Below are 26,415 nucleotides of genomic sequence, written 5' to 3'. Positions count from 1 at the left end.
TAATGAGGGCTTGGCCACCGTCTGAGCCGCTTCAGCGGGCTTCGACCACGACCGTTTGCGCTTCACGTTGTCGTAAGTGACCCACTTTTCATCGCCAGTCACCATCCGTTTCAGAAACGGGTCGATTTTGTTGCGATTCAGCAGCGATTCACATGCGTCGATATGGTCAAAGATGTTTTTTTGCGTCAACGTGTGTGGCACCCATACATCGAGCTTCTTTGTGAATCCTTTGTGAATTTTCGACGTCAAGTCTTCCGGAGCGTGGCGCATCTTCGACGACCTCTACACCAGAACGAAAACGTTGAAACCATCGTTGTGCGGTGGAAATGGAAACTGTATCAGGTCCATAAACTGCACAAATTTTATTGGCAGCTTGAGATGCATTTTTGCCTTTGTCATAGTAGTACTGTAAAATATGTCGGATTTTCTCTTTATTTTGCTCCATATTTGCGACACTATAACTCACGAACGACTTAACCAAACAAAACACTGTCAAAGGACTATATTATAACGCGCAAAAATACCTTTCCAACAAGCTATAATATGACTCGATACTATGAATACAACTAGAACTACGCGCTTACAACGACACCTCGCGGAAATACCGCAGGACTTTTTTGACAGCCTAATATAAACGGTGGCTTATGGAAATTTTTAATAGTTACAGTTTCGGAGTATTTTTTTTTATAATGGCCAATATCTACAAAAAAACAAGAAAAAGAAAAGGAAGTTCCTAGAAATCCTTTTATATAATCTTTTTATGCCCCATCTAAAAAAGGCATTAATTCTTAGTTTACCAAGAATACAGAGAAAAAGAATATTAGAAATATACACACCCCTATTCTGTAGTTCGATCGATTCGAAATATTTCGAACGACTTGATTAAATTCCATTCTGTATTCCGTTCGAGTTGTTTTTACATTTCATTCGATCTGTTTCTCTTAGAACATTAAAGGGGCAAAACGTTCGAAATAGGTGAAGCGAAATTATAGCTCGAACGAAACAACGATTTCGAACGAAATTAAAATCCGTCGGAATACAGAATAGGGCTGACAAACTTTATATTCCAGAACCTTTATCATCTGGTAATTATCTAGAAGGTCGTTATACATTCTTCTCTTCGATAAAAGGCCCGAAAAACACGCAACAACTGCATGAAATGTAAAAAATATGTTTGCTTCAAGCATGCAGTTATGCTATGTTCCGATTCTTAAGGTGGCCATACACTGTTTGCCCGGAGGTCAAATATTTGATATTTTTTGACAGATAAGGTTTGATTTGATATTTGTACAAACACTATTTTGTTTGCCACTCTTCAATTTTCAACAGTAGTAAACAATATCAAACACCGAGCATGGAAAAAATCAACTGAAATATTCAAGGTAACCTAACCATGTACCGACAGGTTCGAAAAACAGACTGAAAAAATATTTTAGGCATCCAATAATTGAATATTTGCTTGTCGTGTTTTGTGTAGAATATATTTGATCAGTACACGTGGACCAAATTTTATCTGTCAAAAAGAGTCAAATATTTGGCTTCGGTCAAACAGTGTATGAGCACCCTTACTCCAATGAAACCACAATCGATTAATACGTTTTTATGTCATTTTACAGCTCTTTATACTTTCATGAATTATATTCAGTTGCTTACTTTTAATTAATAACAGTGAAAAATTCGAATTTCGTTATTTGTGTTGGAGTATCGAAAATTACTCTGTTTTGATGAGGCTGAATTAGATGACTATTAAAACATAATAAAGACGAAGGAAACATATTTTTTGGAGTTTTTTCATTCAATCATACCCTCTTCTTCAAATAAATGCCAATAAAGCCTGAAATGGCAACAATGGCAACATTATAGAGAAGTTTAATTTTGCGGTCTGTAACGCCGTGCGCGAGTGTAAGTGTTATGATTTTGCACGCGAGTACAGGAGGGTTAACAACATCTTTAATTTCTTCATATGATGGTTAGTCCGTTGGAATTTCCTCCAAATCTTTTTGATTCTAGCCGACAACAACTGAAACTATCGACGGAGACATTTTGACTATTATCGGAAAGGTAAATGCTAACACTACAGACAAAGCATTCTGGTGATTACGTCTAGCTATGCGAACAATTGTTCATTGAAACGATTGATTGTCCACATAAAGAGGCGCAAGCGTTTTCCAAAAGGAAAAAATATGTTTTAATTCGCGAAATCTCCTAGGCTCTCTCTTGGTCGATAATATCCTTCAAATGGATAGATCATTTCATTGGAAATTTGCATGATTATGCGTGTAGGCCAAAAAACAACAAACATGCGTTTTCCCAACACTAATGGTGTTGGTGAATTCGTCTCCTATGCAAACCTAGGCAGTATACTTGCTGTAACGCCCTTGAAGGCAATTATGGGCCCTATTCCAGAAAACGAGACGAGCAGACGAGCGCCCGTCTCGTTTGTTTTCATATTCCAGAAGCTCGACTAAAAACAGACGAGTAGCTCGTCTGGCTCGACAACCGTTTGGCCGCGCTCGTCGATGAACCAGTCGAATCGTCTAGTTTGTTTGATGTGTTTATTCACCTTGTTGATTGAAAGCATCGGTATTCTTCTGCTCCGCCTTTATCTTCAAAAATTGTTTCACGGCTAAACTAGTATTGCATAAGCAATGTATGTTTTCAACTGCAACCATCAAATGCAATTCAGTAATTACAAGATTTTGCAGATTTTCAAATGGACCTCTTCCAAACAATACAACCAAATGTAAACATTGAACTCATATCCAGGGATGCTAGATGACTGTTTTGAATATATGAACACGGCACGAAAAGGGTCTTCACATATTGAATGAGTAATTTAAAAAAATTGAGTAATTCAAAACAACTACTTTATTGGAAATACATATAGAAATACATCGAGGTAAAATGTACGTTATATCGAGTGACGTTATATCGAAGTTTCCCTGTATAACGTACACATTTCCAAAGTGTAAAGGACATCAATATTTTTTTTCTGATAGGACAATGAATTATCTGTATTGTGATGCTAAAACAAGTTTTGTACCTTCAATCAATACTAAAATACAGCTGGTTTTGTGATTCCGGATTCTAAATGAAGCAAGCTTTAATCAACAGTACGAAGGGATACATCACGAGAAACGCTGGCTTCGTCTTCTGATTGAAGTTATTCATTAAAATTACTAAACAGCAACACAATCATGTATTATAGACAACGTTTGTGAGCACTTTATTATGCTTCGATATAACGTACAATTCGATACAACGTACAATTTTGAAAGTGAAATGTACGTTATATCGTAGTTTACCTGTATCGAGGTAAAATGTACGTTATATCGAGGGTACGTTACAACGAGGGTACGTTATATCGAAGTTTCCCTGTATATAGATTTAAATTTTTCTTGATAAATCGTTGATTAAGCGAACAAACATTGCCCCCAATAAATCCATAATAACAAAACGTCTGAGTGATTAAACCATATGCTCGAGGAAAAATATCAATGAAACCAAAAGATATATGAAAGTTATTCCCTTTTGTTATGTTTTTTTTAAAATATTTTGGCACTGAGAAAAGAGTATCGATTGATCAATTTTAAAACTGTTTTTTAGAGGCGAATGAACTGCAAAGTTTAAAGCCACTTAAAAACAAAGAAGAAGAAGAAACTGTTTGTTGGTTTTCTCAAAACAAAAACATGTCTTCTCATCTGACATCAATGATCATACCGAGAAAAAGTGACTGAAGTCTCTCCAGTCTACCAAATAAAACATTTCAATGAAACTCGTGTACTGGAATGGGATATTTTGCTCGTCTCGACAGTGACTGAAGCCGAGACGAGACGAATTGCTCGTCTCATTTTCTGGCCCTATGTTGAATAATAAAATTGAATTTTTTGAAAAAAATAGTTTTACTGTGTTACCTTATAAACTTTTCAGCCGAACTGTTATTAGCGAATTCGTTTTTGTATCTGGATTAGTTCCAAATTGACTCTGTGATAAAAAAACACGTTTTCGGGTTCAGATAACACACAGCCTCTGTGTTCCCTTTTAGATTTTGGACATCCCTCACCGAAATTATCATGAAGCGCACGACTGTCATGTTGAATGTATAGAATCAGTGGACCAGGACTTCATAAATACAGGGTATGCAAAAAAAATCTTTGAGGTTTTTCCTTTTGAAGTGTACAAGGTCCCAAATAATCAAATCACCATCTGAAGTACAAAAGGTACGAATCGCTAGTTAAAACCATCACATCGGCATCGGTATGATTCCGCATGATAGTTTCGTATCAGTTTCTTGGCATCATTCTTAAGAAGCCTATGTTTTTCTCAGGTTCTTATTTTAATTACCAGAGTGAGTAGAGTGTCGTGGAACTCCGTTTTATATTGCGATCATCGAAGAATGTCATCGATTCTTAACAATTGAAATTGTAACAAAACGATATAATTTTGCAGTGAATTTCCAATTGCTTTATCATAATTTATTTTCAAATACAATGCTTCGTTTGCTTTTCATTCTTTATTCGTGCTTTTCTATAGCTTCAATTACTACTCTTTGTTCAGTAAAAATTAATAACCCATCGTTTGATATAATCGTCCGCAGCCCCTTTTTTTCATCATGCAGCTTGTTTTTAATTGTCATTATTACTGTTCGTTCCGATTGTACAAATATTTCATGTCTGGACGCTGGACTGACCCAAAATTGAAAATATATCGCTTGAGGCAAAATATACCTCAACAGTACATATGCTAATCCGATGTTCTGATTAAGGGGTGTATTTTTCCCAAATGTTAGCACTTTCTCGTTACACGACAATTACGATTAGAAACACTTCAATTTAAATAAGCAACATATTTGAAATTACTTTTCAGCGCAAGTTTTGTTTATTTTTCTGCATCAGTTTTTTTTATCTTTCTAGCGAATTTATTTAATCGTCTCTTACAGTTTAGCAGCCCTCTTCATCAAGGCTTTCGCACTAAGCCTTTTCCTTTACATACAATCACTTTGCTGTTCCGTTTTAATATTACTCATTATATAGCACCCGCCGATACAACGCTCTGATCGCGGCGCGTGATTAAGTTAATGCGCTCTTCCATAAATTTCCCTTCAGTTAATGCGATAGAAATGGCTGAATTGCAGGAATCACAAAAGAACGACGATTACTTTACTATTTGTTACCTTCAGCGTTACGTTCTAAGATGAGATACATACGTATGCATTCAGGATGCTGATCGAGATGTTTGTTGAAGAGAACACGAATGTTGCGACATAAGTGAAAAAATAACGTAAACAAGGATTTCACAAAATAATTTTACGAATGGAGAGGTGCTTGTCTCGCTATTTTTTTTAAAGTATAAGCTGATATCGGCTCGGATTACGCTTGGAATTTACGTGAGCGTTTCATTGGGAGGACCAAGAAAAAAAACTATTACGACGCGATGACAATAAATAAAAGGTTAAAAGCAACTTGAATACTTTTCCTTCCTATCCGAATGTTACAAAAAGAAAGCCGATAACGATTTTCATTGTTATTCAGTTTTCGGTTTCCGCTAAACATCTCTTGGGTATGCAGGGTGAAGTGTTAGTGTAACAAACGCTCTCTTATAAATATGTGTGAGTGTAAAGGGTGTTGTGTGGGTGTGTCTGTTTCTCTAGGATAGATAGTCAATCTAAAAATCACTCTAGGGTAGTATGTAACGCACATAGGGAATTTCCACATCATTGCCGTCAATATCGTTACAGCAAATTTCAAACACAAGCGCACGAACATGTGGTTCGATGTTCTTTTTAGAGACTCGTCGCACAACTTCGGACATGCTCAGGCTCAGCCGTTCCGTCTTCTTGTCCTTGGCCATGAAGAACGCATACAGCATACAAACGCCCTGCGAGAGCATCGTAATCTGCAGCTTGTGTTCGCGCTCGAAGTAATCCAAAAATTCTTTTAGCGTCAGCTCGCCCTGAACCTCGAAGCGATCCCACAGTGTCCAATCTTTGTCGTAGTAGGTCTGTTTCTTAGCCTGGATTGGTTCCGAGAAGGTGAAGAAAGGCAGCGCCAAGTTGAGGAAACCGTTCTTGAAGCGTTCCAGCGTGTTGAATCTGTGGGAAGATGAATACTCTCAGTTATTTATTTGTTTGCCATCAGGCAATGACATTTTTCACGTACCCTTGAGCAAGTTTGTACAGCTCGAGCGAAACACAGCCAGCTACCAGCGAAGTGGTAGTAGCGATCGCGGGCATAATTTTTCCGGCAATCAGCTTAGACTTGTGACGATCAGCTGGCGCAATCTTATAGTTGGCTGCACGCAAATTCGAGGCCGCCACGATGAAATCCATGTGCAGATTATTGTCATCATCCTTCTCGAACTCGAGTGGTGTTACGGTGAAATCCAGCCGACCCAGGGAGGCCAGCTCCTTCTGGAGTCGAGTGATGCGATCCTGGTCGAGTTCCTCGCCGCTGGCACCGTTAGCTTCGGCTTGCATAGCCGCATCCGTAACAGCTATCTTGACACCCGACTTGGGCACGAATGTTGGGACCTGTTGGGAAACAAGAAGAAATCACATATGTTAAATGTTATAAAACAAAACAACCGGAGCGTGACATTCATTTACTTTCATTGGTCATTTCATTGGTTTTCTAAGACAATTCGGGAAATATTGAAAAAAAATGAATTGATCTATTTACGTATCAAAACAAACGGTGTGATTTGGTGTGACATAAAAGATGTTCGAGATTCTCTGGAGGTATAGAAAAACCTTAATTTCTTCATCGCTTATAGTTTTTTCGTATTATAAGATTCCATAGATGTTGTTTAAAATTAGGCTGTCCCAATAGTTCAGACTTGAAAACGGGACACGCAAGCCAAAAAAAAAAGTTTATTTTATAAGTTTCCTCCCTTTTGCGAAAAAAATACACCATAATTGTTGTTTAAGATGGATTCATTATGTTATACACGAACCGTTATATCCTATAAGCATCTTCCATCTCTTAGGAACACTCTCTCAAAATTGTTGAAGCTTAATGGCAAAATATTCATCTGGGTGCGTTTTCATTTCGTTTATGCCATACTTCCTTGAGAGAATACGAGAAATTTTGAGTGCTTTATCCAGACGCTGTTATATCATTACCTTTGTCTGGGTCCCTTCACATTGCTCAATTCCGGGTAATGAGAGGGCTGACTCTTCAGCAAAGGTGGGTGCGATTGAAGGCGATATTTATCAGCGTCAAATCGCCTTCAATGAATTTTATTCTTTAGTGCGTAAAAATGCCATCGCTAACTGGCAACGCAAGTGGAACGAAGATGAATTGGGCCGGTGGTTTCACTCGATTATCCCTGAGGTTAGTTTCAAACCGTGGTTCAAAAGTCTGGAATTGAGTCGGGACTTTTTTCGCACCTTCTCCCGATTCATGTCCAATCACTGTTCGTTAGATGCACTACACCCATGTTTTTTTTTACGCGGGGGATACGTACCTCGTAAAAAAAACCGCGTAAAAAAACGCGTTAATTGGAAAATCCGCGTAAAAAAAAAACATGTCACCTAATGATAGATATCAAATTGGACTATCTTTACGTAGAACGGAAGTAAAAAGTTGAGTGTTGCTCGCTTCCGAAAACCCGTAGTTTTTTCCTGCAATTTCGTTGGTTACTGGTAGCTATAGTTCGGTTTTCCTCACGAATGAGGTCATCTGCTGTTGCTAGAAGATTCCCTTTGTGATTTGTACACTCTAGTGTCGATGCACGTGCAGTACCACTGTTGGACCGTCCAGAGCTAAGCAGACACGGAAAGACATTCACGAGTCCCTGCCCGTAAAAACCCCATCCCGTTATACCGCCCGACGAGCTCCCCGTTACCCAACAGATCTACCTAAGATTCCTGATAAAGTGCGGCACTAAGCGCTAAACTCCGTTACAAGCACTAGGTACCATAATTTGCCCTGAGGGAACATGAGAAAAAAATGTGAGCTGGGGGCAGATGTGATATTGCACTGGTCTTTTTTTTTCGGGTACCGCGTAAAAAAACCGCGTTAATTGGAAAATCCGCGTAAAAAACCGCGTTAACTGGAAAATCCACGTCAAAAACCACGTTAACTGGAAAATCCGCGTAAAAAACCTGGGCTTCCGTTCCAATCTTGCCAGCAGCAATCTCTGCGTCTTGGATTTTCTGTCCACACGGACGGTTTTCGTGGAAAATTTAGTTTTCTTATCGGTAGAGGAAGTACAAGTGATATGAGCGGTATGATGACAAAAATGATATGAAAAATGAGGATTCATTTTCACTTTATCTTAAATGTTTCCTTTTCTATAGCTTTTCTTCGTATGAAAAATTACTTGGTTATCTTGGTTAAAAATTACCAAAGGTTATCACGACATCGAGCACGTTGTTTGGTCGTGCGAGGTGTATCTGGTCGCCAGATCGAATTTAGGAAACTCTCTTCAGGCCCGAGGAAGACAACCCAATGTGCCCGTGAGAGATGTATTGGCTCGGTTAGACCTTGATTACATATATGTTTTCCTTAAAGCTTTCGATCTTCGTTTGTGATTGTCCCTATATCCTTATACCCTCCTTTTGTTCCTTGCGAGTAATTGGTCCCCTTGCTATAAACAGTAGAATAAGTTGAAATTTAAATACACTACAGATATACGAATAGATTTAAGAATTGAGTGTTCATCAACATTGTTACAATTTCCTTATATCCCTTATATCCTTCTCCTAAAAAAAATCATTTTTAAAATTTAGTTTTAAAATTATATTTAAGAATTCGGCTCCTTTCAACTTATGTAACTGAGCCTGTAAAAATAAACGAATTAATAAAAAAAATTAAAAAAATGGTTGCACTATATATGCGGAAAACACTTGATGGTAAAAATGTTGTTTTTGTATTTGAAATTTTGATGTTAGTTTCAACAAAAACAACTAATAAAATTCATGATCAGACTCAACAGGTCCTAAACAGTTCATATGTATTGAAAACTTCAACAAAATCACTGTTTTTCAATTGCTTTATGGGAAATTTGCTCTTGCTCTAAATTGGAAGTTGTTATCACAAAAACGGCTCCAAAATGAATAGTTTTTGATTTTTTCGCGCTCAAAAAAATCAGACATGTTGCAAGCCACATAAGGTTAGAAGTTGCAGCGTTGCGTGTGTTTTTTGAAGACTGCTCGTTATTATACGTAACTAGCTGACCCGGCAAACTTCGTACCGCCCAAAATTTGTTTTGTGCTATCAATACCTTCAAACATTCACGTTTTCTTACTATGAGCAAGTTCATGGGTCCAATCGCAGAACTGTTCACTGATTGATCTTCTATTCGCCCCCGTTGAATTTACTTTTTACTATGAAATTCCTATTATTTCTAACAAAACTCATCATTATAATATAAGATTATTTTCAGACACAATTCTCGTTCAAGATTTTTCAACCACATGTAAATAACATGTTTCTCCGTTACATGGAATAAATGTTTTATACAGAAAATGTGATAGAATGAAGACAGCCCTAAATCGGACAATTCCTTCCCCGAGTTCTGCTCTTATCAACACACCTGGCTATCCTTTTTGTTTGGTATAGTTAGAAGAAGATATAGGAGTGCGTTTCATCACATTAAAATCCATTTCGAGTTTCGAACAAAGATCAATTTCGCTAGCGCAAACATCAAATGGACTAACAGCACTTGTCACTATGTAATTGTAGAACATATGGGAATTTAATTTTCCGAATTTTCCCTTTTTCTTTCAGAGTTTTCCGAAAATTTTCAATTGTCATGTTTGGTTGGAATATTTTTGGTTGAAATATGTGTAATATTTTTATGGGACCCCCTCTCCATTCCAGAGGAGGGAGGGGTGTCATAACATTATAGAAACATTTATCATACCCAAAGACCATCCCAAATTGTGCTTGATTAGCTTTCGAGTTATGCAGAAATTTGAGTTTCATTTGTATGACAGCCCACCCTTAAAGAGCGGGAGTAGTATCTAACCACCATAGAAATATTTATTGTATCCTAAAACCTCCACATGCCAGATTTGGTTTCGTTTGCTTGATTAATTCTCGAGTTATTCAGAAATTTGTGGTTCATTTGTATGGCAGCCCCCCCTTAGAGAGGGGGGTGGAGAGTCTAACCATCATAGAAACATTTATTGCATCCTAAAACCTCCATATGCCCAATTTGGTTACATTTGCTTGATTAATTCTCGAGTAATGCAGATTTTTTTTTTCTTGGATTTTCTGTTCACAAGTACAAGTGTTATGAGCGGTATGATCCAGTGCCGCGTATGTGATGACAGAAATGATATGAAAAATGAGGATTCATTTTCACTTAATCTTAAATGTTTCCTTTTCTATAGCTTTTCTTCGTATGAAAAATTACTTGAACCTATTGGTCCATAATCATAAACCACCACGAACAAATGAAAAAATGAATAATGCACCTCTTTCCATTGAATTGTTCGGAAAGTTCATGCCGCCACAGATGATGAGCAAATACTCAACAAACCCAAGTTCTCTTTTTATTGAAACTTAGAGACCAGCAAGCAATGACCACGAAAATGAATTGCTATGTATTGTTTCTCTATAAATTTTTTTCCCCATTTTACTAAAACGTAACAAAGGATATAAACCAATTACAGAGAGATTGCTATTCCTGCTTCAATTATAAACAGATTAGTGGCTCAATCCGAGTCCCATGGAAAAGCAGAACGAATCACTACAATAATAGCTATGTGGGGCTTACCTGAACCTGTGTAACCAACTGAGCAACAGCTGTGCGGTCTCGCAGCTGCTTTATGCCATACACGGCAGCGCGTAGATTGGCCGTCGCAAATATGTAATCGAGATGCAGCGTGTTCTCCACATCGAATGTGATTGCCTGAGGGCATCGTTTCGGGCCGGACCAGAATGGTTGACCGGTCGAAGTCTGCTGATCTGGCGGAAAATTGAACAGCAGCTGGCGGATCTGATTAGAATACTGCTCCTGGAAATGGAATCGAGCCCATTTGATACAGTCTTCGATGCTCTTGGGTCGCTCGTCGATGAGGGCGGTCTGCGGAAAGGGATTCGAAACAAATACGTCTTCTCTGGCTCACACGTGAAAAAAATTACCTTAACAGACTCGAGCGCCTCCAACGGTTGCACTCCGGGTAGTTTCAGTGTTCGCTCAATAAACGTGGGATCCGATATGTACTGGGCAGCGTTGGCAGCCGACTGCTTGAAGATTCCCTCGAACATATCGCGAGCCCATTGGAGAGTGTGCTCAATTGCGTTAGGGAAATTCTTCAACGTGCAAATCGGGATCGATTTCTCCGGGGGGTCTTGGGATGAGCTGTATGATTCCGTGAGGAACGGCACAACGACCTACAAAATTCCAATGAATATATAAAAATAGAAATGAAAATTCCAATGAATATATAAAAATAGAAATGTTTGTTCTGCACAACATGGCAACTTCGTCACAAGCATTTCTTCCATGACAAAATCAACTGCTTTCTGTAGATTTTATATGCCTGCCAAAATAGTAGACAATGGTCAAAGCAACAAGTCCATCGTCCCATGGATGAACAGGCGTTCCATATTACTTAGATATTTATCTACCCACCTGAATATTTCCCATTGTTCCAAGAGTTCCCGATTCGAGCAACGGCTTCCTATAATAAACACATCGTCGATCCATGTATATACGAGCATCGATATTGTCCAAAGCGTTGGCCACACCATCCAGCCGCTCGAAAAATGTATCGTCGTAAATCTTTTCCGTCTCGACGCCGACACGATTCTCGTGAGAGGTTACATTAATGTCCCCGTTCATGGCTTTGACGGCCCTTGCGGCAACAGCCGACTTAGGCTGTTGGACATCATGTGGTCGGAACAAAAACTGCCTATTCAAATTACTTTTCTCAATCAGATCCATGTCAGTGACAATAATTTCTCCGCCCTCTTTGGAAGCGACACCAATCATAGCAAAGTTTTTCAGCAGTTCGCAGCCGATTGCACCGGCGCCAACGATAAAGTATTTCAATTTTCCGAGAACTTCCTGGAATTTACGACCAAAGACAGCAATTTGGCCATCGTATCTAGAACCAATCGGCTGACATTCTTCTTCAGACAAGTCGCCCTCTTGCAAGCACTCCAGAGCGTCGAAGCAGAAATACTGATAAATGGGTGTAAATTTACCAGTGCAAGCCTTCATAACTTCCTGCGCTGTAATGCCACCAACGGTTCCATTCATCGGACAAATATCTCCGGCGCACAACTTGGCGAATTTAGACAACATGCCTTCGTTTACATCATCCAGCTTGAGTTCTTTGGCGCGTTCCTTGCATAGCTCAACAAATTCCGCAGCGTCTTCCACATTCCATGGACGTGGTAAACGAGCGTTTTTCTCCAGATACCGTCCGAGCACGGTGAAGGCGATCTGAGTGTTCTGTGGGTGATCCCACTTAGAGAAGTCCGACAGGATGAATTCGGGTGAGTTTTCAGCCTCGGTGAGTGATTTGAATGCCATCTGCTTGGGCATCTTAACCTGAGTGACGATTCCACCACGAACATAGTCACTCAGGCTGCTGGTGTCCCCAATGCTGAAAGTATACGGGCCAAGAACCTTGATCTTGATGGGATTGCATCCATTGAGCTCGATCATACCTTCCACCTGAAATAAGGCAAAAATAAGTATCAGATACATAGCAAGAGAGCTGAAACGGATTGGTTATGAGAAGATCGTGACGCAAATAATTCATAATCTAATTCATCATTCATCATTATTATTCACAAATGCGTCACTACCATACCATTCAATAGGCACCTATAGTCACTAGCATCATTAATAGCAGCAGGGTGTAAGTTGTTCGTGGTCGCCATTCAATGAAGTTTTTTGGTTGGTTATACATTCCCAAACAACGTGCTTTTTCGATATATTGACTCGGTCCGTTAACACGTACCTGAACAATTTACGAGCATTGTCAGGGCTAGTGAAATAAATACTTATTACAGTGCGACTATTTAATAGCTCCATTGACTCTGTATCGATATTGTGTTCATCCACATTGTTAAACACAAATACCATGTTGACCACTCACTGGATGAACAATAATAGAACATTGAATCGCGTTGTTGCTGCCAAGATGGGTAAGCCGACTATTGTTTTATCCAATAGTGATACCCAAAACAAAAAGCGATCAAGGGAATGTGGATACGACCGAGGAACAAGCTGAAACCATCGACAGCTTACTGTTGCATATTAAACAAATGATCGACGAGAGGAACGTGAAGGTCGAACAGAAGATCGAGTCCAGCATTAATGCAGTGGTTTGTGAGATTTCAATTCTTCGTGATTAGGTGCATCAATTAAAAGCCGATTATACCCGTGATCTAACAAAGCTAAATGAGTCTCACGCCCAACTGGAATTGGATGTCCACAAAAGCAGGAATGTCATTGCCAGGCTGACAAAATCGGATGACCTCATCCTAACCCGTGTTCCTACAGCCCCACGGAAGACATTGCGCTGAGATATTGTGATACAGATGCTCCATTTGTGTACACCAAACGTTTGGCCCAAGCACCTATCGTTGCAGGCGCAACCCCACCGATTTCGTCCCAGTTTGCCTTCAGAGCATCCAGGAATGATTTGTTCCATCGTTACCTCGCCAAAAGGAATCTGAATCTGATCCAACTTGGATATGACGTCACCAAGCGCATCTACGTGAACGAGAATTTCACCGAATCCGTTCATCATGTAAAAGGGATCGCTCTTAAACTGAAGCAATGCGAGATAAAGGGTGTGTCACATCAAATTGCATCACGGAAAAAACGCTGTAGAAATTTAATTTTTAGGAATTATATCTTCAGCTTTCGCTTATAATCAGATAAGAGGGTATAGATCACTTTGGGCATGCTTCACTGTCAATTTTTCGTAAATTTGGAAAAATGTCGTCGAACGAAAAAGAGCGTCGTGAATTAATCCTGCGCACTCATTTCGAGAATCCGGAGTTGTCACATCGGGACATCGGTAAGATGCTGGGAATCGTCCAATCCACGGTCAGCAGAGTACTAAAACGATACTTCGAGAACCTAACCATCGACCGGAAGGTGAAGAACGGCAAAAATGGATGCTCCGTCAGTGAAAAAGATCACAAGCGCGTAGTTAAGCAGTTTAGAAGTGATCCGAGAAGTTTGGTCCGGGATGTCGCCAATAAGCTGAATTTGTCAAGTTCATTCGTCCAGCGGACCAAGCAACGGGAGGGCCTGCGTACATACAAGGTTCAGAAGGCACCTAACCGCGACGAAAGGCAAAACATGGTGGGGAAGACGCGAGCCCGGAAGCTGTACACCGAAATGCTGACGAAGCCGCATTGCCTGGTAATGGACGACGAAACCTACGTCAAAGCGGACTTTCGTCAGCTGCCGGGCCTGTTGTTCTTCTCCGCAGAGGACAAATTCAGCGTTCCGGAGGAGATTCGCAAGCAGAAACTATCCAAGTTTGCCAAAAAGTACATGGTGTGGCAAGCGATCTGCTCTTGCGGAAAGCGGAGCGCCCCCTTCGTGATGACCGGCACGGTAAACGGGCAGGTTTACCTTAAGGAGTGCCTACAGAAGCGCTTACTACCACTATTGAAGCAGCACGAGGGCCCGGCCATCTTCTGGCCGGATCTCGCTTCGTGCCACTATTCAAAGGACATGTTGGAGTGGTACGAAGCCAACGGGGTCACCTTTGTGCCAAAAGGAAATGAACCCGCCCAACGCGCCGGAACTTCGCCCAATAGAGAAATATTGAGCGATTATGAAGCAGGCCCTCCGGAAGAACCCAAAAGTTGTCAAATCGGAGGCGGACTTCAAGAGAAAATGGATTTCTGTTAAAAAAAAACTACAACCTGACGTTGTACAGAACCTTATGGACGGGGTAATGAGGAAGGTGCGAGCATACGGGCTTGGGCTCGAAGTATGAATAAAAAGAAAATGCCAAAAGTTGTTTAATAGTTTTTATTTTACTGTCTAAAATTTTCAAAAGGATCGGTCTACTGGGCGAATTTCTACAGCGTTTTTTCCGTGATGCAATTTGATGTGACACACAATAATTAATGATAACAAATCACACCGATTTCTTACTGAATTTCAATCAAGTTGCTGCTCCTGGTTTCTCTCAACACGATATTATTTTCTCAGATTATAATCGCATTGACTATTCTTTGCTACAAACCACGCTGACAAATTATGATTGGCCCCGATTATTTAGTATAACCGACCCCTATTTAGCACTTAACATTTTCAATTTGTTTGATATGCTGTACATTACAATCCGCTAATCTCTAAACGGTTTAAATTCATGAAAACTGGAAGAACTTCCTTTTTTCCCATACATTTGTTCTGCCGATTTGTGTGCTAACACTACCCGTTTTCCGAATGTTTATAACTCGAACATTTCTTAACAGATCGGAAAGGTGTTTGCATCAATTGATAGGAAATATTTCTACTATTTTTCATGAGATGAACAATTGAATAACTGTAAAATGTCAAGAAACTACGTAAGCATAAGATGTGCAATATTTTAGTCCTAGGCATCATATCAAACGTAAAAGGACGTTCATCAAATTTATTTGTTACGAAGAACATAATCTATTACAAAAATTTTGATGCATTCTAAAATAATATTCGAAGTGGTAAACAAGTGGATTGCATAATATAATTGCGTAGTTCTACGTCGAAAATATGCGGTCGTGTCATAGATACAACCCCTTACAATTTTTTGTTCCTCTATGACCTGTGAGACCCAACACAAAAGCGAAGTGGTTGAATAAAGACATATTGAATGCAATGATTGAGCGAGATATTGCACACAGACTTTGGATGACTAGAAAAAATAAACAAGATCATATGCAGTTTAGAAGGCTACGTAACCGTGTAACTTACTTGATGAACAAGGCTCAACATAACTATTCAAGTACATTCCTGGAATCTGCTAGCTCTAGCAGGGAGAGTTGTGGAAAAAGTAAAGCGTTTGAATATTTTGAGTGACTCTAATCGCTACGTTACGCTACTAATTATCGCTACGTTTTGTATTAACCCATATGTCTTCAAATGTTTTCAACCTCACTCCTAAACATATATTTTTACCACAATGATGTATTTGGAAAAGTTGTTGAAAATTATAAGCAAATTTGTAAAATTTAATGAACATGGCGGTATAACACGACAAACATATTAAAAGACCCTATAAGAGGGATTTTCCCACGTACGTATAAAATATCATCAGATCTGCGTCGTTTATATATCGTTTAGTTTGTCTTCACCCTAATTAGAAAAATAGAATACTTTGGAAAATATTTGAGATAATCTTCTATTATATATATAAAAGTCTCGTGTCACGGTGTTTGTTACTGAACTCCTATGAAATAGCTCGACCGATTTTGATGAAATTATGCACAAAAAACTTGGTAAGCATGAGAATAGATTGTAAACTGTATACGATACCGATTACTACATATTTAATACCGATTAGAGTGCCTCTGTGCAAAAACAAACTGAATATTTTTTTCTTAAATATTGTTTCAAACAATACATATAACCTGTGGAGGCGATCTGGCGTAGTGGTAACATCCATACCTCTCAAGCAGAGATCACGAGTTCAATTTTCACTCCCGACATTCTTCCAAAATGGAAGTAAAAGTGAAGCCGAAATGTGTCGAAAGTCACTATAATAGAGAGAAAAAACATACATAAAACAACAAATTGAAACCCCCATACCTTATTTTTAATCACGTTTACAAAATGACAATCATATTATTGTCATTAACTCTGATAAAACATCTGCTGGAGAGCACAATGTCGCGAGAAATTGTGATTCGAAGAAAAAACAATAATCTGGAAGTCATCGTTGACGCACATTGTTCATACGACTCTCTCTATGTTCTTCTTCAATAGCACTAACGTTCCCAATGTTCGTCTTCCCATCATAGTGTTACTTGCATCATTTTTAGTGATACTTAGTTTAAATTTCTATACCAAACAACACGCCTTGAATGTATTCTGAGTGGCAAGATCTAGAATGTGTGTGACCACAAGTCAGAAGAAATATCTTTGACGAAAAGTGCCCGACCGTTCTGAAAGAACAAGATGAATATTGCACAAACATTGTACAACGTGATCCTGCCACAGGTACTCCATTAATTATGAACATCATTACTATGGGTGCACCCGTGGCCGAGTGGTTAGCGTCTCACATTATCATGCCGGGCGTTCGGGTTCGATTCCCGTTCTGGCCGGGGGATTTTTTCTTCAAAGAAATTTCCTTCGACTTGCACTGTGATCACGCGTATTCTAGAGCTTGCCCCTCTGAATACATTCAAGGCGTGTTATTTGGCTTAGAAAATCTCAACTAAGTATTAATAAATGACGCTAGTTAATGCATACGTTGAGACGGCAAAAGTTCTACATGGAACGTTAACGCCAATCAAGAAGAAGAATCATTACTATGAATAGCTATATCAGACGAATAAAACAAAAGAGTGCGCTCGATGGATTTTATGTATATCGTATGATGTCGTGAGCAGTGCCAACAATTCATGATCGACATGTACGCGAAGATAGAGAACGAACGACTGCGATTCCTAATCAACATAGGTGGCATGAGGAAGAATACATTCACTTAGGAAACGCTATCATGAGCAACGCCGACACAGTGTCAGAGTCAAAATTATTCGAACGGATTGCAATTTTGCATTCTGAAATCCGTTCGACTCAAGTCCAATCGAGTAGTGCAGATGTGTCAACCTTGCGACACAGTTCGACATAAACAACATTGAGCTCCATTTTCCGTTTATGTGAAGCAAAAATACAAAAGTGAATATTCGGGAGGAATAAACACACTTTTGAACCTAAATTTGTTTTTGAAAATAAATTCTACATATCAAAATGTGTTCGATGTGAAAAAGCAACACGTTCTCTGCAATTTGGGGAATAAATATTGAACAAAAATTGTGTCTGACGATGATTTTATGTAATGGATAAAGTTTGGTGGAAATGCAAGGTAATTTATAGATAATGTTAAGTTAAGGGTCAGGATTATGTCTTCTATGTATTTAAACGACATCGAGTGATCGCCTCACGATGGAACATGTACATAGCATTTTCCTAGAGATTTCACCAACGACAAGATCTCAAGCGTAGGCGGATACCTGATATATCAACGAATAAATACTGATAATGTCGTTCACGAATATCAACAACGCAGACATTAAAATTGAAAATCGTAGTACCGCCTCAGTTGAGCAAAGAGCAACTAATAAATTTGCAAGTCCGTGGATAAAGGAAGTGGCAATATGGCTGTGTTTTTGAATTAGAACACCGCTGTGACTACTCCTCGATTAAATGACAACAACGAAGTAATGCGGTTCCAAATAAGAACGATACATCAGCTCCGTTGTTGTCTCGCGTATCGTTTGTTTCTCAATTCATGAACAAAACCGAGCAGTTATACATTTAGCCGTGCATATTGAAAAAAGAAGCGCGTATTTTCCTCCCACGACAGAATTTGAACGATATGAATATTAGTTTTTCTTTATTCCATTTTTCTACTTTACGACAAAAACATATTACTTTTTTACTCTTTACATTTAATTTTTGAGAGTTACGTTAATGAAATACATTGCATCATGAAACATCATACCAACTTCTGTTGAAATCGTTTCATTCGTTCTTTTTATCGATCACATTCGAATAATTTTATAGATCGTTAAAACATTCAAACGCTTGAAATATATCAGTTATGATTTATTTAACACCCAAAATATTCTCTAGAAATAATTTATATGGCAGAACAACGTTTGCCGGGACAGCTAGTTTGCTATAAAAAAGACAATAAATTTTTTTAAAAATCTCGAAAAAGACTGCATTTAGAAGAAGATTGATGAAGAGCTTTTTTGTTTTAAATCACATCAGAATTCATAATTTTTGACTAAAAATTATTGTTAGGGGCTGTCATACCACATGGACAGAAAAAGTACGCTTCTAGACTCCCCCCCTCCCCCTCCGTGGACAAGCGTGGACATTGACTATTCTCCTCCCCTGTTGTCCACGTGGACATTTTTCCATATATTGTAATTGCAAAAAAAGGAAATAAATGCATTGTGCCTATATTCAATTTTAAATTAGTCTTATTTTATATTTGGTGTTTTTTAAATGTTAAAAAACAATTCAAGAAATAAACATGTTCTTTTTTTGTGAACAAATGAATTCAAAAAGTTCGAAAGCCTCTCAACTGTACTTTATCCAGCTACAGTATCTCAACTTAACTGTTGTTGTCAGCGCAATACAAAACCTTTCCCGTCATCGTTTGGAGAATTTTCAGAGGACGCGTTGCATTCCATAAATCAACTAAGACTACACCAGCGCTTTGAAAATATGAGTTATTAACTAATTCCCAGCGACCATTCTGAGCTGAATTAACTAATTAACTAATTCCCAGCGACCAATAAGCTGAATATTAAGAATGGAATGTAGGAAATTATTTTGGTTTTCATTGAAAATTATCAAAAAAATTTTTGGAAAAAAATATATTTTGACAATAAAAATTCATTTTTCTTGAAAACATATGCTTCAAAAATTCTGAAAGAAATAGATATAAATAGCCCTTAAAATTTTCAACAAGTTTTCCATACATCGGACGATGGGCACATTTACATGGAAAAAGTTTTTCGAACAACAACTTTTACATGTTTTTCTTTGATATATATATATATATATATATATATATATATATATATATATATATATATATATATATATATATATATATATATATATATATAAAATTGGCTTTTTCCAAAAAGTAGTCTAATTGTTTTTCGAATATTTCAAGTATGCAAAGTTGCTTAAATGACCCATGTCTTTACACCCACAACGTTTCACTACTATCTGAGATGGTGCTGCCAACTCCTAAGACGAGTTGGCATGAAATTGATCAATTGAATGTTATTTTATTTGCAGCTAATCGAGGTACTATTTAAGAAAATGTGTCGAAAGCATTAAAATGAAGAAACAACCAATGGATTTATGCATACATCTTTACTAACTTTGACTGCAAGATTTCATATATTGAAGCGAAAATTAGAACAAAGAAAACAATATTTTGAATGTTTTATTCTATAAAGCATATTGATAGGGTTTTCCTCTTGGCTGCGGTGCAGAATATGTAATCAAATCCCGGATTCAAAGCCCCACTGAAAAAAACACGAATGTCGTAATAACATGTGTTTATTACGGGAATTTCATTTGTAACATCACAATCTTTCGATCGGTAGGACAAAGTTAAAAAACTGATCTCCGGTGCAAAGTATACCTAACGCAGCTGTATCAATGTGTCTTTAACGTCAGATAACGTCGTAAAATGGATGTTTAAAATTCCAGAAATATTTGGGTATTACCCATCAGAAAAAGTGGACAGAATCTGCTTCTTTCAGTACAGAGTTCTGCACATGAACTCTGTTTTTGAACTGGTATTATAAAATTTGGATCGCACTCGTTTCGCTAAGTCCTTCTTAAATTATTTGGAAAATCCTAATAATATTTCGATCATTTCATCATATTATCAACATCCCACATATACTCTGCAGATACAAATGCATCAGCAGTTCGCTATGTCAAATTTACTCTCACGTAGATCTGGATTTAGAACACAGAGTTCAGTTTATGCTCAAATATGACGTAGCTTAGAAGTTGAAAACAAAGATCCTCCACTACCAATTGAAGCTTGATCGCACAATGTTTATGTGACTTTCATGCAGAATACATATTTCAGTAAAGAAGTTCGATGGTAAGGAAAAATATTTGACATAACCATTTTATGGATAAATATAGAGTACCCAAAGTGGGTGGAAAATGCAGAAACGCAGAAAACAGCTGTTTAACGTGTCCACGTGGATATTATCTGTACCCCACCCCCCTCACCATGGACACAACCACGCCGAGATCAGCAATGGCGGAATGCTGTTGTGTTAGCATTGCTGACTCAGCTCCAGCTGCTGCTCCACTAGTTAAAACCTTTCCTCACCATCTTCCTTCGAACCTTGTTGTGGAAATAAGTGCTTCAAATTAAGTCCCTGAAACTGCAAGTGCAACTAATGACTTGAAAACCCTAAATATCACGCCTTTTCTAACGTTCTGCCTACTATTGACTGGGAAGATGTTTAAAATTCTGACGATGCAGATACTGTAGACCAAATGTTCTTCAATATCGTGAACTATGTTATTGACAGGCATGTACTGAAGCGAACACTACTTCAAAGCATTCACATACTCCATAGCAGACTAGAGAACTACGTCAAATGAAAACAGTCAAGAGAGCAGCATTACGTCGAGTTGCCAAGCACCGAACCGACTGAGCCAATCGTTTTATCGAAGTTACATTATCAACATGCAGCGAATACTGTAATTAAATCCTAAGTCGTTTTAGAAGTTTGTAAACGAGCAAAGAAATGAGTCTGGTCTACCTACTACGATGAAGTACAATGGTCGCTGGAGTTCTGACAAACAAACGATATGTGACCTTTTTGCTGATAAATTTGGAAGCGTGTTCTCAGAGGAGGTTAAGACACCGGAACAAATTAAATCTGCTGCTGAAAACGTTCCTTTGATACAATGATACAATCTGCTATGAACAAACTCAAGTGCCTTGCTCCGTTGGTCCTGATGTAATTCCGTCTATTCTGTTGAAGCTATGCGCCACTAAGCTGATGATTCTTCTTTGTCACATTTTCCGCTTGTCGTTGAATAAAAATTACAACCTACTGGAGTTCGACAGTGTCCGGCTTTGCTCATTTCGTTCCAAGTACAGGGGTCTCCAAGAAGTATGCGGAAGCGAAATTTCCTGCGTATACTGGTCCGACGTACAAATTACGCGACCTACGGTAATTTATCCGGAACTTTTAAAATGTTTAACATGATTGCAAAGGGCAGAGGGCTTTTAACTTATGTAGAGATGCTGTTAAACATTATTTTAAGAGAATTTTGACCAATTTAAATATCATGAAGGGATGGATTCACAGTTGGTTATTGTAAATAAATAAAAATAACGGTGCAAAAAATCGTTCTATTTCTGCTGAACATGAGCTTCGAAAATCGGGCACAAAACGATTGATTTTGAGTGCTCTGCTATAAGAAAGCTTTAGTGTGCATTGGTACTGTAAACAAAGAAGCACTAATTATCTCTCGAACGAATCTCTTTCCCAAATATTTATATAATGTTGCCTACGTTATCGTTTGGCTACACAACATAATCTCGTTCACAAAGATGTAAAATACAATAATTACAGCACATTTTTCCCACATCTTTGTGTCTGGAAACAGCAATTTTCGCTGACAGCAAAACTCTGTGCTTTCGACGCTATTTTTACGCATTCATCATTGAGTGCGTGTGTTGTAGACCACAAAGAAACGGTAAAGTCCATTGAAGTAACTTTAGAAAGCAGAAGACGTACGAATGCGGAACAACAGACAAAGGAGACATTATTTCAAAACACTTGACGGTGAAAATTCAATAAATGGATTGATTTTTGCCGCATTTTTCCTCGCCTCTCTCGAGCCAATCACTTTCTATATTTTTCCTCCATGACGTCACACTTTTCCAAGTGGAATTCAGCCTTCAATACACAGTTCGCAGTAGGCGCAATCAACATTTTTCACTCTTCACTATTATCACCACCCGACACACCATCATCATCGTCATCGTAATTAGTATGAGTCACAAGCCAAAAAAATCAGGAAAATGCATGATTTTGTATTAAATTTACTTACCTCTGTGAAGGTAACATAATCTCCGTCCTCAAATCCGTGGCGATTTTCGTCCAAACACGTCACAATGCTTTCCACATCCTTGGTGATGCTTGCGACCATGGCGGAGCCTGGGTTTGCTCCGGTCGGATCGTACACTGTGAAATTCGGTCCAAAATCACAGAAAATTTGCGAAAACAAGCCACGGGTGTCCGCCGTGATAAGGGCAATGTTATGCCGATGGGTAATCTCCGCAATCCTGTGCTGCTCCGCGTTGGAAGTCAACGTGAGAACCACAACACGAAATTTGCGGAGGAACTCCTCGGTGAGATCTCCCGTGTACGCTGTGGTAGGCACATAGTTGTTCAGCTCGGACAACTGTCGACAGCTTGCCTCGGCACGGTTCTTTCCGATATCATCCTCCGAAAGGTAGAACTGCGACGAGAGATCCGCCAGCGAGCAAAGCGCTTTGTCATGCAAAGTGACAGATTTCACTCCACCGAGAATAACGTTTTTCGCGATTTCCACACCTAATCCGCCGAGGCCCGAGATCAGCACGTCGGAACGGGCCATCCGACGCATCGCATCGTGCCCGAGCACGTACAGCTGCCGCGAATACAGACCCTCGTCAATATCCTGGCCCGCAGAACCTTCGAACGGTGCCGATCCATTGTTGTTTGCCGTCGCCATTACAACTGCTACTGAGTCTTCTTCTTCTAGTTTGTGTTGTTGCTGCTGCTTTTCGACTACTACTGCTTTTGCTGCAGTGGAGGATGTCGACAACGGCGACGAAAGCAGTTTCCGCTTTTTGGCGGCTGGGGGATCGGCGGCGGAACTGTCACGAAATTCACCACTAGACATTAAGCCGCACTAAGAAAACCGGTGCGCCTCCGTGACGAGAGACTAGAGCACCCGCCAGAGATAAGATAGTTAAAATTTTAACTCGAAAACCTCCGCGCTGGTGATCGCAAAACGCCTCCGAAAACAATCAAATATTGCTATTCACGCCGTAAAACACACTTTACCGAACCGGACAAAAGTACTCTCGCGCGAAGCGGCCTCGTATGTCTGTTGATTGAAGATGCCAAATGCCAGTCGACACAAAACTGCAATAAAATAAAATGCTTTGGTCACTGAATGAACCTTTCATGAACAAGAAAATTTGAATGTTTCAAGAGCAATATCTGACAACGTTTTGGTTGCCAAATTGTATTCAAATTATATTCTAATTTTTGTAAATACTGAACGAAACTCGGCTTTATTATGCTAAGCGTATAACCATTCCATATAAAGAAAAAAGAAACATAAGCGGTATCAAGCCATTACGATTTTAGAAAAATGATGTAATATTACAAAAAAATGTATTTAATTCCAATTCTGAGTTACCATTAATTTGACAAAAACTGTTTGTCTGGCAACTGTACCTACAGTTGTCAAAGCAGAATCGCTTAGCTCGTTCTCTTTCTTTCCAATTGTGCCCGAGTGAAAACATGCGAAGAATTAAATGTCTTATTTTTTAAAACTTTAAAGTTTTTCTACAAGCTTCGTTCAACATACGGTGAAAATTTATCTGAAATCTTAATTCCGCCGGTTTCACTTCATAAAAGTTTACTTACCGATCAACACCGCGCTAAGGTAGGTGCAGTTTCTCTGTAAATGACTGTTGATTCACCAATAAATTTATCCAAATTATTTGAACTTGATGGCTTTCAGATTAACGTAATACTTTACTATCGCTGAATTTTCAGTGATTTGTTAGATCGCGTGCTAATGAAACACTAGAAAATGAGCTTTACACTGTCGGGTCTTTCTAATTGATTCAATAACCGAAAATAAAATTGCGAAGTCTAGACAAAACTGCATAAGATGCTGCTTGTGCGAAAAGGACAACTGAATGAATGATGATCTCGGTGATTTGTTTACTTCTGGTTTGAGTTCATGCGAAGAACTGCAATAAAATCATACGAGCGTGTGTTGATGTACGCTAATTTCGTATTGCTCAAAATATGTTCAAGTTAACAATCGCACTCATGATTTTTATGGAATCTATAATATTTGATAGAAGGCGGTTTTTGGCGAAAGGCATTTACCCGAAAAACTATAACACAACCAGAGTAATCATTTGCTCGAAAAATAGGCAAATTTAATTATTAGGGTGGGTTTAGACTAGTGATATATTCGTGTGAAGAAATATGATGAGATTTATAGAAATCGCATCAACCGTTTATACTAGCGCGAACTTATATAATAAATATATTCATATTTTCGGTGAATTTATCAGGTGTATGGCACGATTATCGCTATCTCACTCTACCTACCGTCATCGCATATCTCACTATCCCTCTGCTGTAAAAGTTCATCATCGATATCGTAAATCGCGATGGTATCGACGTCTGGTGGTGACTTCACATTAGGGCCATAATTTGTGTCCCAAACTCGTTAGTGTAATCTCTATCAGCCGGTTTTTAAATTTAAAAATTTAAATGAAAATTTTCACATCATGTTATTTAATTACTTAAAACACGTATTTCTGACTTTCATTCAACCATATGGCTATACAATTCCAAAATTGTTGCTGAATTTTTTTCATTATAATATAAAATTGTCTTCATAAACAATTTTCGCATGAGACTTTTTCACCAACTGCAAACAAAAATGTATTAAATTCAAATAGAATACTAATTTCATATGGAAAAGTTAATTTTCATTCATACTTTTAATTTTGAAATCGTTCATTCCGACTGCAAATCAGCTATTCGTTGACGCTCTCCCAAACTAGTAAACGAAGCACAATGCCGCTAACGCGGATCGCTGTTTTGAAGAAAACAAATGCTTTTGACGTTTGAGATGTTGGCATCAAAAACATGGTGGGTGTCATACTGCGTTCAACTCAAGTGATTTCTAATTTATTCTTCTGAATTTATTCTATACAATCTATACATTAGGGTGGCAGCGAAAATGGTCATGTCACATTTCAAAAACCGATCATGCATATTTTGTTTATTGGCCCAAAAAAAAAGATCTGTACAAAGTTTCAGCTCGATCGGACATGATTTAGGGGTGCCTCAAAGCGCTCAAAGTTTTGATGTTTGCTCCTCGAACATCTTCCAAGGAGGAGTAAAGGAAATTTGGAAAATCGAATTTTTTTTTTTCGATTCCAAATGACTTAAAATGGCATAAAGCGTCGAGATCTGGTGTTTTCACAAAATAAAATTTTTGGCCGAAAATCGACTTTTTGGGATTTAGCCTGAGTGGCCAAAAAATCAAAACTTTGAGGCATCCTCAGTGTCTTGGAATATCAACAAATATTCACGAGTAACGAATATGATTTCATTTCAGTGTAAATGACTTTTCAGCTTGAAACACACTGCCCTCATTACATTGATGACAATAACAAACGAGTTCATTTTGTTCATATCGCTGATGCATGAACAAATTTGCTATAATGAATGAATGAGGCATTGCGTGGGGTTCATATCTTCGCTGTTATTTATACTTTGAATATCAAAAGCAACAAATTGATATTCAGCACATCCGAAACGATATTCGTTCCGGCATTGATTTTGAGTCAAAATTCAAAAATAAAAAAAATATCAAGCTGGACCATTTAGAGACAATGACGCCCGAGTTCGATGAAACGAATTTTGCAAGAAATCGCGCCGGATTTTG

The 26,415-nt window shown here is 38.5% G+C and overlaps 2 protein-coding genes across 3 annotated transcripts in view; one reads left to right on the top strand and one right to left on the bottom strand.

Annotated features, from left to right (window-relative positions):
* Nucleotides 1-4,441: 4,441 nt before the first annotated feature.
* Nucleotides 4,442-24,634, bottom strand: LOC129765514 (ubiquitin-like modifier-activating enzyme 1). The gene is made up of 7 exons (XM_055765908.1): nt 24,363-24,634; nt 22,771-23,852; nt 11,587-12,636; nt 11,094-11,345; nt 10,726-11,034; nt 6,159-6,529; nt 4,442-6,091 (listed from the first exon to the last, which is right to left on the bottom strand). The coding sequence occupies exons 2-7, from the start codon at nt 23,605-23,607 to the stop codon at nt 5,677-5,679; spliced, it is 3,234 nt and encodes a 1,077-aa protein (XP_055621883.1). The 5' UTR covers nt 23,608-23,852; nt 24,363-24,634; the 3' UTR covers nt 4,442-5,676.
* LOC129765516 (zinc finger protein 436-like) overlaps nt 24,218-26,415 on the top strand; it is a 29,974-nt gene continuing 27,776 nt past the window's right edge. For both annotated transcript variants that reach the window (XM_055765913.1, XM_055765911.1), the window contains exon 1: nt 24,218-24,381. The gene's annotated coding sequence lies outside the window, so the exon portion shown is untranslated. The remainder of the gene's footprint in view (nt 24,382-26,415) is intronic.

Source organism: Toxorhynchites rutilus, chromosome 2 (assembly GCF_029784135.1).
Source record: "Toxorhynchites rutilus septentrionalis strain SRP chromosome 2, ASM2978413v1, whole genome shotgun sequence".
Lineage (NCBI taxonomy): Eukaryota > Metazoa > Arthropoda > Insecta > Diptera > Culicidae > Toxorhynchites > Toxorhynchites rutilus.
The sequence above is the reverse complement of the archived record's forward strand: the minus strand, read 5'-3'. Positions and strand labels throughout refer to the sequence as shown.